The sequence below is a fragment of the Aquarana catesbeiana genome, linkage group LG01, assembly GCF_042186555.1.
Source record: "Aquarana catesbeiana isolate 2022-GZ linkage group LG01, ASM4218655v1, whole genome shotgun sequence".
In the NCBI taxonomy this organism is placed as follows: domain Eukaryota; kingdom Metazoa; phylum Chordata; class Amphibia; order Anura; family Ranidae; genus Aquarana; species Aquarana catesbeiana.
The window spans coordinates 315,129,738-315,143,564 of record NC_133324.1 but is presented as its reverse complement, the minus strand read 5'-3'; the positions used below and the strand labels follow the sequence as shown (position 1 = coordinate 315,143,564).

The following is a 13,827-nucleotide window of genomic DNA, read 5'->3' as shown; positions in this document are numbered from 1 at the left end:
CCATGCCAAGCTGCAGGCTCTTACCACTAAGTCGGACATCGAAGCCCTTATCCTTCGCATAGAGGAGGCACATAGCCGTGACATGCAAGAAGTGAAGGCGAAGGTGCGCTGCCTCTCGGCCTGAATGGACTCCGGTGAGGCCTCGCTCTCCTTCCTGGAACACAGGGTGTTTGCCTTGGAGTGATCCCAGACTTCCCATGCTGCCACGGCCCTGGACATGCAGCTCCACCTGGAGGATTTGGAGGACAAGTTGTTGAGGAGGCTGCGGGGCCTCCCAGAGGCTACCGGTGCAGAAGACCTGGCAGCGAACTGCCATCTTTCACAAATTACTGGAAACCCCACCGCGTCAATGGAATTTGACCGAGTCCATAGAGCCCTCGGGCCTGAATCGTCTGGTCCTAACAGACCACGAGACGTCCTCTGCAGACTGCGCCGTTATTCACAAAAAGAGCTTCTCCTCCACAGAGCCTGGAAACATGGCGATATGGAATTTGACGGAGCCACTGTCAAGATACTTTCAGACCGCTCAAGAGCAACGCTGCAGAGGAGAGCCCTACTACGACCTGTCCTGGACCTGGCCAGGTGACACGATTGCACCTACAGATTGGGATATCCATTTGCTGTCACATTCCGAATAGCCCCTGCATCCTTCACCCTATGCTACCCGGCAGATCTACCTTTCTTTTTTTCTTTGCCTTCCTGGATGCAGATCCCATGCAGGTGCAAAAATTGGCTCCAAATAATCACCGTCGGGTCGCTCGGGACTCTCCTTGAACCAGAACAACCAGCCTGCCCGACGAGATCCAGGGCACCCTCCATGGAAGGGTCACATGAGTCCTGAATGTTCTTTCCTGCTCCATTTTACTACACCACATAGGTTGCCTGTTTACCCCCCACCCCAGTTATTTCATGTTGCCCAACATGCCTGCAGATGTTGAGTGACTCCCCCACTGAACTGCTTAGTGACACTGATCTTGGATCTCTCAGCCTGCAGAACAATCAGATCCACCTCCTCACTTTGCACCAACCTTCCAGGGTCTCTCCCTGATTACTTGCCTCACCTCATAAGATTATCCACAGACATTTGTAGGGGCTTTGCTCCCTAATGTTTTTTCATGTATGTCGTGGCAGAGGTCCCTGCCACTGATTCCTAGTGACCGGGAGCTCTGTGATAATCATCTTGCATGACCCATCAGCAGGTGACATGACCAATTATGAGAGCTTGACCATACTTCTAAATGTTTTCTTCCCGGTGCTTGCATACTCAGGCGCCCCCTTTCCTTGTTTTTTTCCTTGCAGGGTAGCTAAACGACGTATATTTCCTGATAGCAGATTTCTAGTATAGGAAATACCCGGATGAGACCACAAGATTTTTATATCCTCAGGGTCTTAGGGCCTTAATGTTTATCTCTCTGATGCTGTACACCCATTATGTTTGAGCTATGTATGCTGATGGCCCTCAGCTCGGATATGTCCTGGTGCAGACGCCTCTTTACTTACACCGAGCGAGCTCCCGCTCTGGGCCCTAATGTTTCCAAGCACTGCGTCCCGCATTGCTGAGTGAAATGTCTGCGAGAGGCGCGCCTGTACTTGAGTGATAGCTGCTGTCAACGTCATTATCTTGCCTTCCGGAGGGTCCCCCCCCGTGGAACGCACCATATTCTGCTGGGAACGGGAAGACAATCGCTCCTGATTCAGGGGAGGGAGGGGGATGGTGGCGTCTGATCCCGTGGGATAGATGGGGGTGCGTTTCCCCCCCCCCGACCTCAGGGAGAGGGGGGGAGTGATCCCCCAGTACGGGAGAGTTCTCATTTGCTCTGGTGGATTCTGCACCCTCCGCACTCCGGCAACTCCTGCTAGAAAGTGACCCTATATCTGGATATCTAGGGTAGGGACCAGAGGTATCTGTAAATCATAGGGGGATTTCTTGTTTCCTATTGTTATTGTTCATTTCAACCTGTGTATTCTATGCAACGCTTGTTTTCTACTCACACATGCCAGTCAGTTTTACCTGTTCCTGTTTAATTCACATTTTCACTGCTCACTATAGTCGGGGTGGCCGGTGAGTCTCCTCCCAGCTATTTCTAACCATATTCCCTCATAGGCCTGCGCTCGAACACCAGTTTAGAACTGGAGAGGGCGATAGCATTATTTTGCTACCGTTTTAATTTTGTAGTTTTCTTTTCTCCTTCTCAGGTTGCTCCTCTTAACAGTGACCTGCTCTCTTGACTCTTCTCTCTGGGACCGCCATTTTCAGGGGTATTTCTCCTCTCCTGTACTCTTATCCCCACACTCTTTCTCCCGCCTCTCAGGCTCCTCTCCCTCTCTCCTTTCTTTTTTTTTTTTTTTTTTTTATCTCTCAACCTTCCTTCCATCTCTCCTCCCTTACTCGCCCTTCCTACCCTTTCTCTCCTTCCCTACCCCCTTTTTACCTAGGGTCTATGGAGGTGCTGAATGTGCTCTCGCTAAATGCAAAGAGCCTTAATGTCCCTGAAAAGAGACGCATGTTACTGCAAGACCTGCGTCGCCTTGAGACAGATGTTGCTTTCATTCAGGAAACTAATTTTAGAGACTGCAAGCTACCTGTTCTGAAAAACAAATTCTTCCCAGTGGTATATTATTCCACCAATGCGGCCACTAAGTCACGGGGCGTATCTATACTCATTTCAAGAACTGTACCATGGAGTTGTGTGGACGTAAATGCAGATCCAGAGGGACGATTCTTGTTTCTCAGGGGCGCGGTTGGAGGCGTCGAGGTTACACTGGTGAGCCTCTACGCTCCCAATACCCACCAAGGCCTTTTTATCAACAAGACCCTAGACTCACTGCTCGAGTTTCCGAGAGGCCAACTAATACTTGGGGGCGACTTCAATGCCCTGTTGATCCCTTCTGAGGACACTTCCTCGGGATACTCCTCCTTACCTCCTGGCCCTTGGGAATGAATTGTGCGATCTCTGCACAAGGCACAACTAATAGATGCTTGGCGTCTCATTCACCCCACTGAAAAAGATTACACTTTCTACTCCTCGCCTCACAAACAATACTCTAGGATTGACTATTTCCTAATCCCCACGCTCAATTACATTCAGTCTGAGACGCCTCGATCGGACCCATCACGTGGTCGGACAACGCCCCAATCCTACTGTCCTATGCATTGTCCGATAGCCCCACCTCCAGAACAAGTACCTGGAGGTTGAACGAAAGCCTCCTACAAGACGAAGTGCTCAGACGTTACCAGAGAACGTAACTGTTACTTTTAGACTAATGACACACTAGATCGCGACCCCGGCATTGTGTGAGAAGCATACAAGGTGGTAATCCGCGGGGTGCTCATTAAACACGGGTCACACATCAAAAAACAACGCACTTCGCAGCTGACATCCCTTCTCAACTAATTAAGGTGGAAGCCCGACATAAACATGCCCAACACCTTCTTTAGAGACAGAACTCCTGATTCTACGCAAAAAAAAAAAATCACTGACCTGTTGCATTTCAAAGCCAAAGCGGCGATACAGGTTTGCCGGAAGATATCCTACGAATCCGGGAACAAATGCGGTAAGCTCCTGGCCAGATCCCTGAGAGAACAGATGCTTGCAAACGACATACCACACATAATGTCACCCTCAGGACACAGAGTTACACTACCCAAACACATGGGAATTTCAAGGGTTCTATGCATCCCTATATAACCTTCAGAAGGACTCTCCCTCACAGAAACAAGTGGCGGACTACTTAGCCAACTCTCAAATGCCAAAATTACCTTCTGAGGTATGCAAACTACTGGATGAACCTATTACGTTAGATGAGATTCCATGCGCGATAGAAACCACTAAATTAGGGAAAGCTCAAGGTCCAGATGGTCTTACCATTCAATACTACAAGACCCTGCTGCCATCCCTCGGTAAATTCATGCGTAAATTCTTTATTGCCCTAGGATCCAATACAACATTCCCACGTGACACTCTTTCAGCACAAATAGCAGTGATTCCCAAAGAAGGGAAAGATCCCGCCTCTTGCGGAAGTTACCGGCCGATCTCATTGCTCAACAAGGACCTCAAAATATTTATGAAACTCCTGGCCACCAGAATTCAACAACATCTACCAACTTTGATCCACTTGGATCAAGTTGGCTTTGTTCAGACTCGTGAGGCCAGGGACAACACGACCAAAGTCCTGAACCTGCTACATGTGGTCAATAGGAACTGTACTCCCTGCGTGTTTGAGTACGGACGCAGAGAAGGCCTTTGACAGGGTGAACTATGAATTCATGTCTTCTGTCCTAAGATATACGGGTTCGGCAACATTATGTTTAACTGGATAACTACACTTTACTCTTATCCTTTGGCTCGAGTTAGAGCTAACAGAGTCCTGTCAGAACCCTTCACGATCACAAATGGAACACGACAGGCATGTCCCCTGTTGCCGCTCCTCTTCGCCCTGTCACTGGAACCGTTCCTGTGTACTGTATGCTTAAATCCGGACATAACCGGGGTGGTGATCAGTGACACTCAGCAGAAGGTCTCTGCGTATGCAGACAACATGTTGTTCTCGCTCACAAACCCTGCAATCTCACTCCTGAATCTTCTCCGCAAATTTAAAAAATACGGATCCATGTCGAACTTGAAGATTAACTTCACCAAATCGGAAGCAATGGGAGTGGGTATAACACAGACCCATCTTGCACACCTCCAGGCTGGTTTTAAATTTAAAATGGACAAAATTAGCTCTGAAATATCTAGGAACATACATTTCCCCCTAAATTATCACAAACATTTGCCCTGAACTTTCCACCACTGCTGAAAAACGTTCGTAAACTGCTTAACAAGTGGTACACAGGCCTACATTCGTAGTTCGGCAGGTGCAATATTCCCAAGATGAGCATGCTTCCAAATTCCTGTACCTCCTCCAAGCCCTGCCGATCCATATACCCTCTAACTACTTTGACCAAGTACGGGCCCTGTTCTCCGACTTTATCTGGCACATAAACAACCAAGACTGAACAGACGCAAACTTTTGCTACCCAAATCGTACGGAGGCCTAGCGGTACCAGACCTACGTAAATACCATCAAGCAACCCCCCTGATCAGATTAATCCTCTGGAATCGCCACCAGGCTTCTAAACCGTGGCCCTGCCTGAAACAGTCTCAGTGCACCATACCACTAGACAGAGCACCATGGTGTCACCAATCGCTGCCACACGTTATAAAAGACCACCCTTTGGTGGGTCTAACTAATCAAATTTGCTCATCCCTTTTCACCTGATCCTCTTTTACGTCAGTCCATTCCCCACTTTACCCGATACTTGAAAACCCACCATTTTCCCCAGGATCCCGCCTTTCGTTCCCTGAGGAATTCTGCTTGTTTCCAAGCATCCCACTTCCTTACTCACAGTAGATGGTCGTCTCTATCTGAGCTCACAAACCCAGTTTGTTTAGTTTGGACCACTGGAGGGCCCTTCAAATTAACCATTTCTTCAAGTCTTTACCTCCCCCCGGACAGTTTCTGCCAAACCCTTCCACTCTCGAGACTTTCTGTTCAGAGGAGGGCACCATGCCGCACACCCTCTCAGCCACCTATCAATTGTTGATAACGCCACCAGATAGCTACCAACTGCGATGTCTCAGTACATTGTAGAAGGATCTACAGCGTACACTTACCTCACATCAAAGAGGAAACATACTTCACTTATAAATCCTCCATATGTACGAGGATACAGGAAACAAAATTTTAAAGATGGTGCAATATTCCCACAAAAGTTCTTCCCCTCGTCCTCGGACCGCTGCTGAAGGTGCCATAAGGACCAGGGGACGCTTTTCCACATCCTCTGGTCCTGTCGCAAGCTGGAGCAGTTCTGGAAGACAATCCAGCACACTGCCCAAAAGTTTACCGAACGCCCCATCGCGGCGTGCATTCCTCTATGCTGGAAATCCACACAACCTCCATCCATAGTACTGTGGTTCAAAAAAGCGGAGGAAATCAGTAAAATGGAGGATCTTATCCACACGGCCCGCCAAAGTGAACACTACTCTAAGCCATGGACAATTTGGAACATGTTTGCCTTCTCTGATGAGGGACGTGCCCTCTTTGAAAGCACCACTGTTGACTAATGCAACCCTAGTATGGCCATAAGTGACGTCAGTGGCCAGCTGACGCTGCCCACCTACCCTACCTGCTTTTACTGTAAGCCCCCAACCCTTCTCCCCCAACCTTTCCCCCTCCCCCCCCACTCTCCCTCTCCCTTCATGGTTTCTATGATTTTCTTTTTTCTTTTGCCATTTCTATTGTATATTCTCTATAGATCTATATTTTTCCACTGTTCTACAATATTTGGAAGAGTTGGGGCAGAGTCCACAGAACCACCCATTACAGCGCACTGAATCCCGGTCAAATAGATATTTAATTTCTCAGTTGCAGAGGCTTGCAGACACTTTCACGGACCCTTCAACGGGATGACGTTACATGTGAAGAACAAAGGAAGTGAATAACATGCTATGCTTACTTGTATACAACAATGCTGTTTATGACATGGTATGTTGGTTTACTTTATCCTATACCACTGTACCTTTTTAATGTATTTGATGATGCTGTGTTTCGTGCCTCTTTAAATAAAAGATTTAAAAAAAAAAAAAAAGTTTGAGGAGAGCCAGTCAGCGGCATCTCCTCACAGGGAGACCTGTACAGATAATCAGGGCACTGATCATCAATGCCCCGATTATCTGTACAGCCCCAACAGTGCCTAGCAGTGATGCTTTTCAGTGCCCATCGGTTCTACCAAGCTGTGCCTATTAGTGATACCAATCTGTGCCCAGTGATGCCACTTTGTGCCCATCAGAAATGCCAGTCAGTGCTGCCTTTCAGTGCCACCCATCCCTGCCACCTAACATTGCCACATATCAGTGCCATTTATCAGTGCAGCAAATTAGTGCTTCCTCATCAGTGCCGCCTTATCAGTGCCCATCAGTGCAGCCTCATTAGTGCACATAAGTGAAGGAGAAAAATTACTATTTTACAAAGTTTTCTGACAGAAACTAAGGAAAAAAATGTATTTTCACATTTTTAATTTGTTTAGCAAAAAATAAAAAGCCCAGCTGTGATTAAATACCACCAAAAGAAAGCTCTATTTAAGTGAAATAAATTATAAAAATGTTATTTGGGTACAGTGTTGCATGACTACGCAATTGTCATTCAAAGTGCGACAGCATTGAAAGCTGAAAATTGGTCTGGGCAGGAAGGGGGTAAAAGTGCCCGGTATTGAAGCAGTTAACAACAATGCAAAATATAAATGATGTGCAGCAGCCCAGTTATGACTGTCTGCAAGTAATATGGCTAAACTTATTTTTGAAAAATTACTTCTGTTTCATTGGCATGACATTTTGGAAGTAACATGGGTAAAAACTGCTTGCCCATGCTAATAATGGCCAGAATGTATATGTACATTCACTATAAAACTGCATGCTATATATTCTACCTTCACAAATACGAATATTTGTATTTAGTATGTAATCTTCACTAGTACCACAAGAGGTCAGCAAAATACCAAATAGGGAAGTTTTTTTTTTTTTTTATTTCAATATTTTGCAGCCGTAGGTTTTTGAGTTTCGTTCAACGATACATGGATACTGAATATAAATATGTATTAATTATGCGTAAAGAAATAATGAGGGTGCCACTGCTTGCTTCCTTGTGATAATCGTTTTTGCCTAGCTGTTAAGCCAGCATGTTAGTTTTAAAGTATATTTAAACCCAGGCACAACAATGTAACATTATTGCATCTTACTAGTTCTTAGATGTGGTGACTAGATTTCTTTCCTTGGCTTTCAATTTTTTCAACTGGTAATCCTCTGAATAACACTTCCCGTACAAGGGAGACCATGATGTCTCATCCGTTGTATCTATGGAAGGAACCAAGGATTCCACACAGGCTAGACTTTTTATATGTCTCTCTTTGTTCATCTGCATTATAAGTAGGCTGATGGGATTAGTAGTTTAGATCAGATTGTTTTGATTCCAGTTCATCTCACAGGAAATAGCAAGGGCACTGCTTTTCTTGCAAGACAAGCAGGTATTTTCTGCAGATGCTAGGAATGTTATGTGGTTTCGTTAAGTCTTTAAGGGAAAGTGTGCTTTCTGAAAAAGTAACACACACCCGGCCTAAACTCTATAATCTAAAACTACCCAGCCCCGATCTAAAATATCCACTCACCATGATAGCACCCACAATTGGCACAGGACAGGAAGTGAGGGTAGATCTCTCCAACTGGGGCACAAGGGCAGTAAACCATAATCTCTCCAGCACAGAAAAGAAGAAGTTTACCCAATGGGACATGAGAGAAAAAAAAAAAAAACCTGTTCCCCCCTACTAAAATTAAAAAAGTAACATACCCAAATCCTACATGGTTACCAATTGACATACTCACCCCTATTTTTCCAAGCTTTGCAGCCATCATTAGAGGGGAAATACCATCATTGTTCAGTATTGCCTCCAGCCTACTTTCAGGATAAAGTTTGGCACACTTAATAACAAGAAGGTCATACATCTTGGTGACAAATTTAGTATTCTCTCGAGTGTTGTCAGCAATAGCAACCAATGCATGCAAAACAGTATTGCCCCTGGAGTCCTGACGACGCAGGTCTGCCTTCTTGTGAGCATTCTCCGTCAGGTAGTGTACTATGTCAGGCTGGCTGGTGCAAGCCGCAAGGGACAGCGGCAGCTCACCTAGAATAGAAAGAATAAATATCCAGGTAAAATTAAATATTCAAGCACTGTTAAATACAACTTCCAATATTTTTGCTTTACTTCATACAAAGCACGTAATTACATATTGGTTTAGCAAAGTACACTAGTAGCTTGGCTTCAGCCTAAAACTAAGGGTTTTCGAGGAAGAAGAAACAGCACTTGGATGAATACACAGACTCCAATAAATCAAACAGTATATAAAAAAGGTACAACATTCCTCAACAGATTCTTTAGGATAACCTAGCTTAGTTTTACAATTTGCAAATCATTTTTTTTGTTACTGTACATTTTATCTCCCACTCTGTTCTACAATAATGCAAATGGATCCCTTATTACCATGGTCTTCATAAAAAGTACAGAAGGAGGTATATAAACAGTATAGACAGGTGTAAACCTGTAATTATAGTAAGTAAATACAATGGGGAAAATATATACGGTATTTGATCCCCTACAAATGTTGTAAGTTTGCCCACTTACAAAGAAATGAAGAAATGAAGGGTGTAGAATTTTTACCATAGGTATATTTTAAATATTAGAGACAGAATATCAACCAAAAATCCAGAAAAAACACATGATACAAATGTTATAAATTGAGTTGCAGTTCAGTGAGTAAAATAGGTATTTGATCCCCAAGCAAAACATGACTTAGTACTTGGTGGAAAAACCCTTGTTGGTAAGCATAGGATGTTACTTGTAGTTGGTAACCAGGTTTGAACACATCTCAGGAGGGATTTTGGTCCATTCATCTTTATAGATCTTCTCTAAATCCTTATGTTCTCTTGGCTGTCACTTGGCAACTCAAAGTTTAGGCTCCTACTATAAAATTTTCTACAGGATTAAAGTGGAACTATAGACAATTTTTTTTTTCATTTTGTATAGACTAAGGGAGGGTTATAACCCCTATTAGAATATTTTCCACCATCTGTGTCCCATTGCAGAGATTTATCTTCACTTCTTGTTCCATAGCCAAACAGGAAATGAGAGGAAATCTGTGCAAATTAAGGGAATTCTTTGGGGACCCCCAGGTCACCAGAACTAGTGTTCCCATTGGAAGATTTCCCCTCTATTATTTTTCTGGGGACAACCAAAAATTTGGGCTTTTCTTTTACTTTAAATAAATAGTAAACAGGACAAATAGAGAGGATGAATCTTCCTAAAGCGGGCACAGACAGCAATAAAAACTGAATAAAAACTAATAAAAAGCAATAATACTAATAATGAAAGCAATAAAAACTCAAATAAATGTTTGTAGTTATACTTTAAGGTCTGGAGACTGGCTAGCCACTCCATAACCTTAACCACTTGCTGACCGCTGAACGTCCATGGACGTCCTGGGCTTTGTGGTGGTATATCTGAATGATGCCTGAAGCTACAGGCATCATTCAGATATCAGCAGTTTCAACCTGCGATTTCCTACACCATAAGAATGATCATAGCAGCTGGTCAGCCGCTAGATCGTTCTTACCGGCGGCGAGAGGGGACGTCCTCCCCCTCCCGCCGCCCTCTGGTGCTTCCACCGACTCACTTCTGCGATCAGTGAGTCGGAGAACGGATCTGCCGGATCCGAATGTCCACTATAGATTGCCGGCCGAACAGATGGTCGCCGGAGTCTCTATGATCGTCGGAGGCCGGGCGTGGATGCTATGACGTCACGCCCGGCCTCTGCATTCAAAAAAACGGTGCCGCCTCGGATGGGAAGCCGTGATCTTTCTTTTTTTTTAGGCTTCCCACTCTAGAGGTGAGATGTGGGGTCTTATTGACCCCATATCTCACTGTAAGGAGGTCCTGTCATGCCATATTTCTATTACAAGGGAGGTTTACATTCCTTGTAATAGGAATTAAAGTGATCAAAACATTTTTTTTTTTTTTTAAAGTGTCAAATTAGAAAATTTTAAGTAAAATTAATAATAAAAAAAAAATTTAAAAAATGTGCCCCTGTCCCTGTGAGCTCGCACGCAGAAGCAAACGCATATGTAAGTCCCGCCCACATATGAAAACGGTGTTGAAACCACACATGAGGTGTCGCCGCGAACGTTAGAGCGAGAGCAATAATTCTAGCCCTAGACCTCCTCTTATTCAAAACATGTAACCAGTAAAAAATATTAAAGCGTTGCCAATGGGGTTTTTTAAGAACCGAAGTTTGGCGCCATTCCACGAGCGTGTGCAGTTTTGAAGCGTTACATGTTAGATATCTGTTTACTCAGCGCAACTTCACCTTCCACATTATGCAAAAAAATTGGGCTAACTTTACTGTTTTTTTTTTTTTTTAAAGCATGAAAAAAAAAACGCGTTTGAAAAATTGCTGCGCAAATACCGTGCGAGATTAAAAGTTGCAATGACCGCCATTGTATTCTCTAGGGTCTCTGCTAAAAAAAACATATGTTTGGGGGTTCTATGTAATTTTTTGGCAAAAAAAAAAAAATGATGCTTTTTACATGTAGGAGAGAAATGTCAGCATTGGCCTGGTGGACAAGTGGTTATTGTGCTTCTTCTTGAGCCACTCCTTTGTTGCCTTGGCGATATGTTTTGCTTCATTGCCATGCTGGAAGATTCATCCACGACTCATCTTCAGTGTTCTGGCTGAGGGAAGAAGGTTCTCATTCACGATTTTACAATCCATGGCCCCATCCATTGACCCCTCAATGCGACAAAGTTGGCCTGTACCTTTAGCAGAGAAACCGTCCCAAAGCACAATGTTTCCACCTCTCTGCTTGACTGTAGGGATGGTGTTCTTGGGGTCACAGCATTTTTCTTCCTCCAAACACAGCAAGTCGCATTAATGCAGAAGAGCTCAATTTTGGTGTCATCTGAGCACAGCATTTTCTCTAAATCCTTCACTGAATCATTTAGATGTTCATTGGCAAACTTCAGATGGACCTGTACATGTGCCTTCCTGAGGAGGGGGACCTTGTGGGTGCTGCAGGATTTCAATTCATGGTGGCGTATTGTGCTACCAATGGTTTGTTTGGTGCCTGTGGTCCCAACTGCCTTAAGATCATTCACAAGCTCCTCTCGTGTAGTTCTAGGCTGATCCCTCACTTTTCTCATGATCATCCCTACCCCATGAGGCGAAATCTTGCATGGAGCTCCAGACTGGGGGCGATTGATGGTTATTTTGTATTTCTTCCATTTGCCAATAATCAGTTATCTCCTTCTCACCAAGCTTCACCCAGCTTCTTGTCCATTTGCCAATAATCAGTTGTCTCCTTCTCACCAAGCTTCACGCAGCTTATGGTCTTGTAGCCCATCCCAGCCTTGTGCAGGTCTACAATCTTGTCCGTGGTCATCCTTTGACACCATGATGGTCAGTTTGAATGGAAGAAAGATTCTGTGGACAGGTGTCTTTTATACACATAACGAGTTGTCATTAGGCGCACCTTTCCTAATATGACAGGACTAATCTATATGTACCACATTAGCACATACTGTAGCCAGTCTGTGGGAGTCAGAATTATTGTTGGTTAGTAGGGGATAAAATACTTATTTTACTCACTGAACTGCAGCTCAATTTCTAACATTTGTATCATGTGTTTTTTTTTCTGGATTTTTGGTTGATATTATGTCTCTATCATTTAAAATACACCTACGATAAACAATTATAGACCCTTCAATTCTTTGTAAGTGGGCAAACTTACAAAATCTGCAGGGGATCAAATAATTATTTTCAACACTGTATGTATTCATAGTAGGTGATATCAAAATTAAAGATCATATTTTTGATCAAGGTCAACACACCACCCTCCAGAAAGCCAGGTTGTTTTTTTTATTGCCTGATATTTTCTGCTGCAAAATATCAAATACATTCTGTAAATAATCATGTCAAATAAACTAGCTTGCAGAGTTAGATTTAAAAAAGAATGTTAATAAAATTCTGCTTTCTACCTTTTCCCATTCCCACAGAGGCCTGAGCCTGTGTCACATTTACACAAACTCCTAAAGGCTTTTATGGGATGGAAGGGCACACACTACTTGCGGTTTACAGCACGCCATTACATATGCAGAAAATGTTTGTAGTCATATATAAACAGGCTAGGCTACAGCCAGTGAGCACTGTTGATGAAAAAATAATGGCACCTCATACTTTGGACTCCAATGGTACAAGGGCTAACTTTAATTATATTCAGGTAAACGGCTCCTCCTTTCCAGATCTAAAACCCAATGTTTGTGCTTTCACTATGAGGTGTGATAGTTCTGTTCTAATGAGGTATGTACACTGTCCTATATACCAATTGTCTGTGTTACAGTTCCTACATTTGCATTTTGTTAATTTCCAGGATAATTCATCACTTCCTCCTGTAGAATATGATTTGATGCATGCATCATTGTATCCTTACTGCTCAGATGTCACAACTGCTGCTGTGGTAACGCTGGAAGTACTTCCCATCCTACCTACCCTGGAGACAGCACGCAGGTGTCTGAAATGACAGCTCAGTGTCACCACTGACTCATTAAAAGCGACTGTTTGCATAATATTGCACAGTGTACTGGGACATTTGCATTCAGATATATAAAGTAAGGCGACAGCATAAGGTTGGAGTTCATGATCCAAGCTTTTTGTTTACATTTTATTAGTGACAGATTTATTGCAACCACTTTTTTTCATGAATCCACGGCTGGCCAGCCTGAATGAGCCTTTATATTTAGGTATGCAAAGGTTGTATTCATTTATTGTAACAATGATAGAGACACACCAGCACAGGTCTGGAAGAAAGTCTCAGTTGACAAGTGCATCATGTAAAATATTTTGCAGAAAACATTTAAGCCCAGCACTATCAACAGCACTGCAGGTTGCCCTGCCCTGTTGTCTCAAACTACAATAGATAATGAGGCAAATAAGAAAACATCAGGCACAAGTTGACATTCTAGAAAACAGGGAACACCCATAATTAACTATAATGGTTACCTAAAAACACTACCTCTCCTCACAACAGCTACCTTGCTAACACTGCATCAGTACACTGTACCTTGAGAAGTGTATTCATTCACTTGTGGCATTCACAACTGACTGAAGTCTATCACAAACTCCCGAAAGAGAAATTTTGAATACTATCTGCAGGGCAGGTATCTGAATCTGCATTTGTAATGCAGAT

General features: G+C 43.7%; 1 protein-coding gene across 2 annotated transcripts in view; it reads right to left on the bottom strand.

Annotated features, from left to right (window-relative positions):
* TRPV4 (transient receptor potential cation channel subfamily V member 4) overlaps positions 1-13,827 on the bottom strand; it is a 159,176-nt gene that overhangs the window by 57,753 nt on the left and 87,596 nt on the right. For both annotated transcript variants that reach the window (XM_073629684.1, XM_073629693.1), the window contains exon 6: positions 8,418-8,716. In XM_073629684.1, coding sequence (XP_073485785.1) covers positions 8,418-8,716 — 299 coding nt within the window. The remainder of the gene's footprint in view (positions 1-8,417; positions 8,717-13,827) is intronic.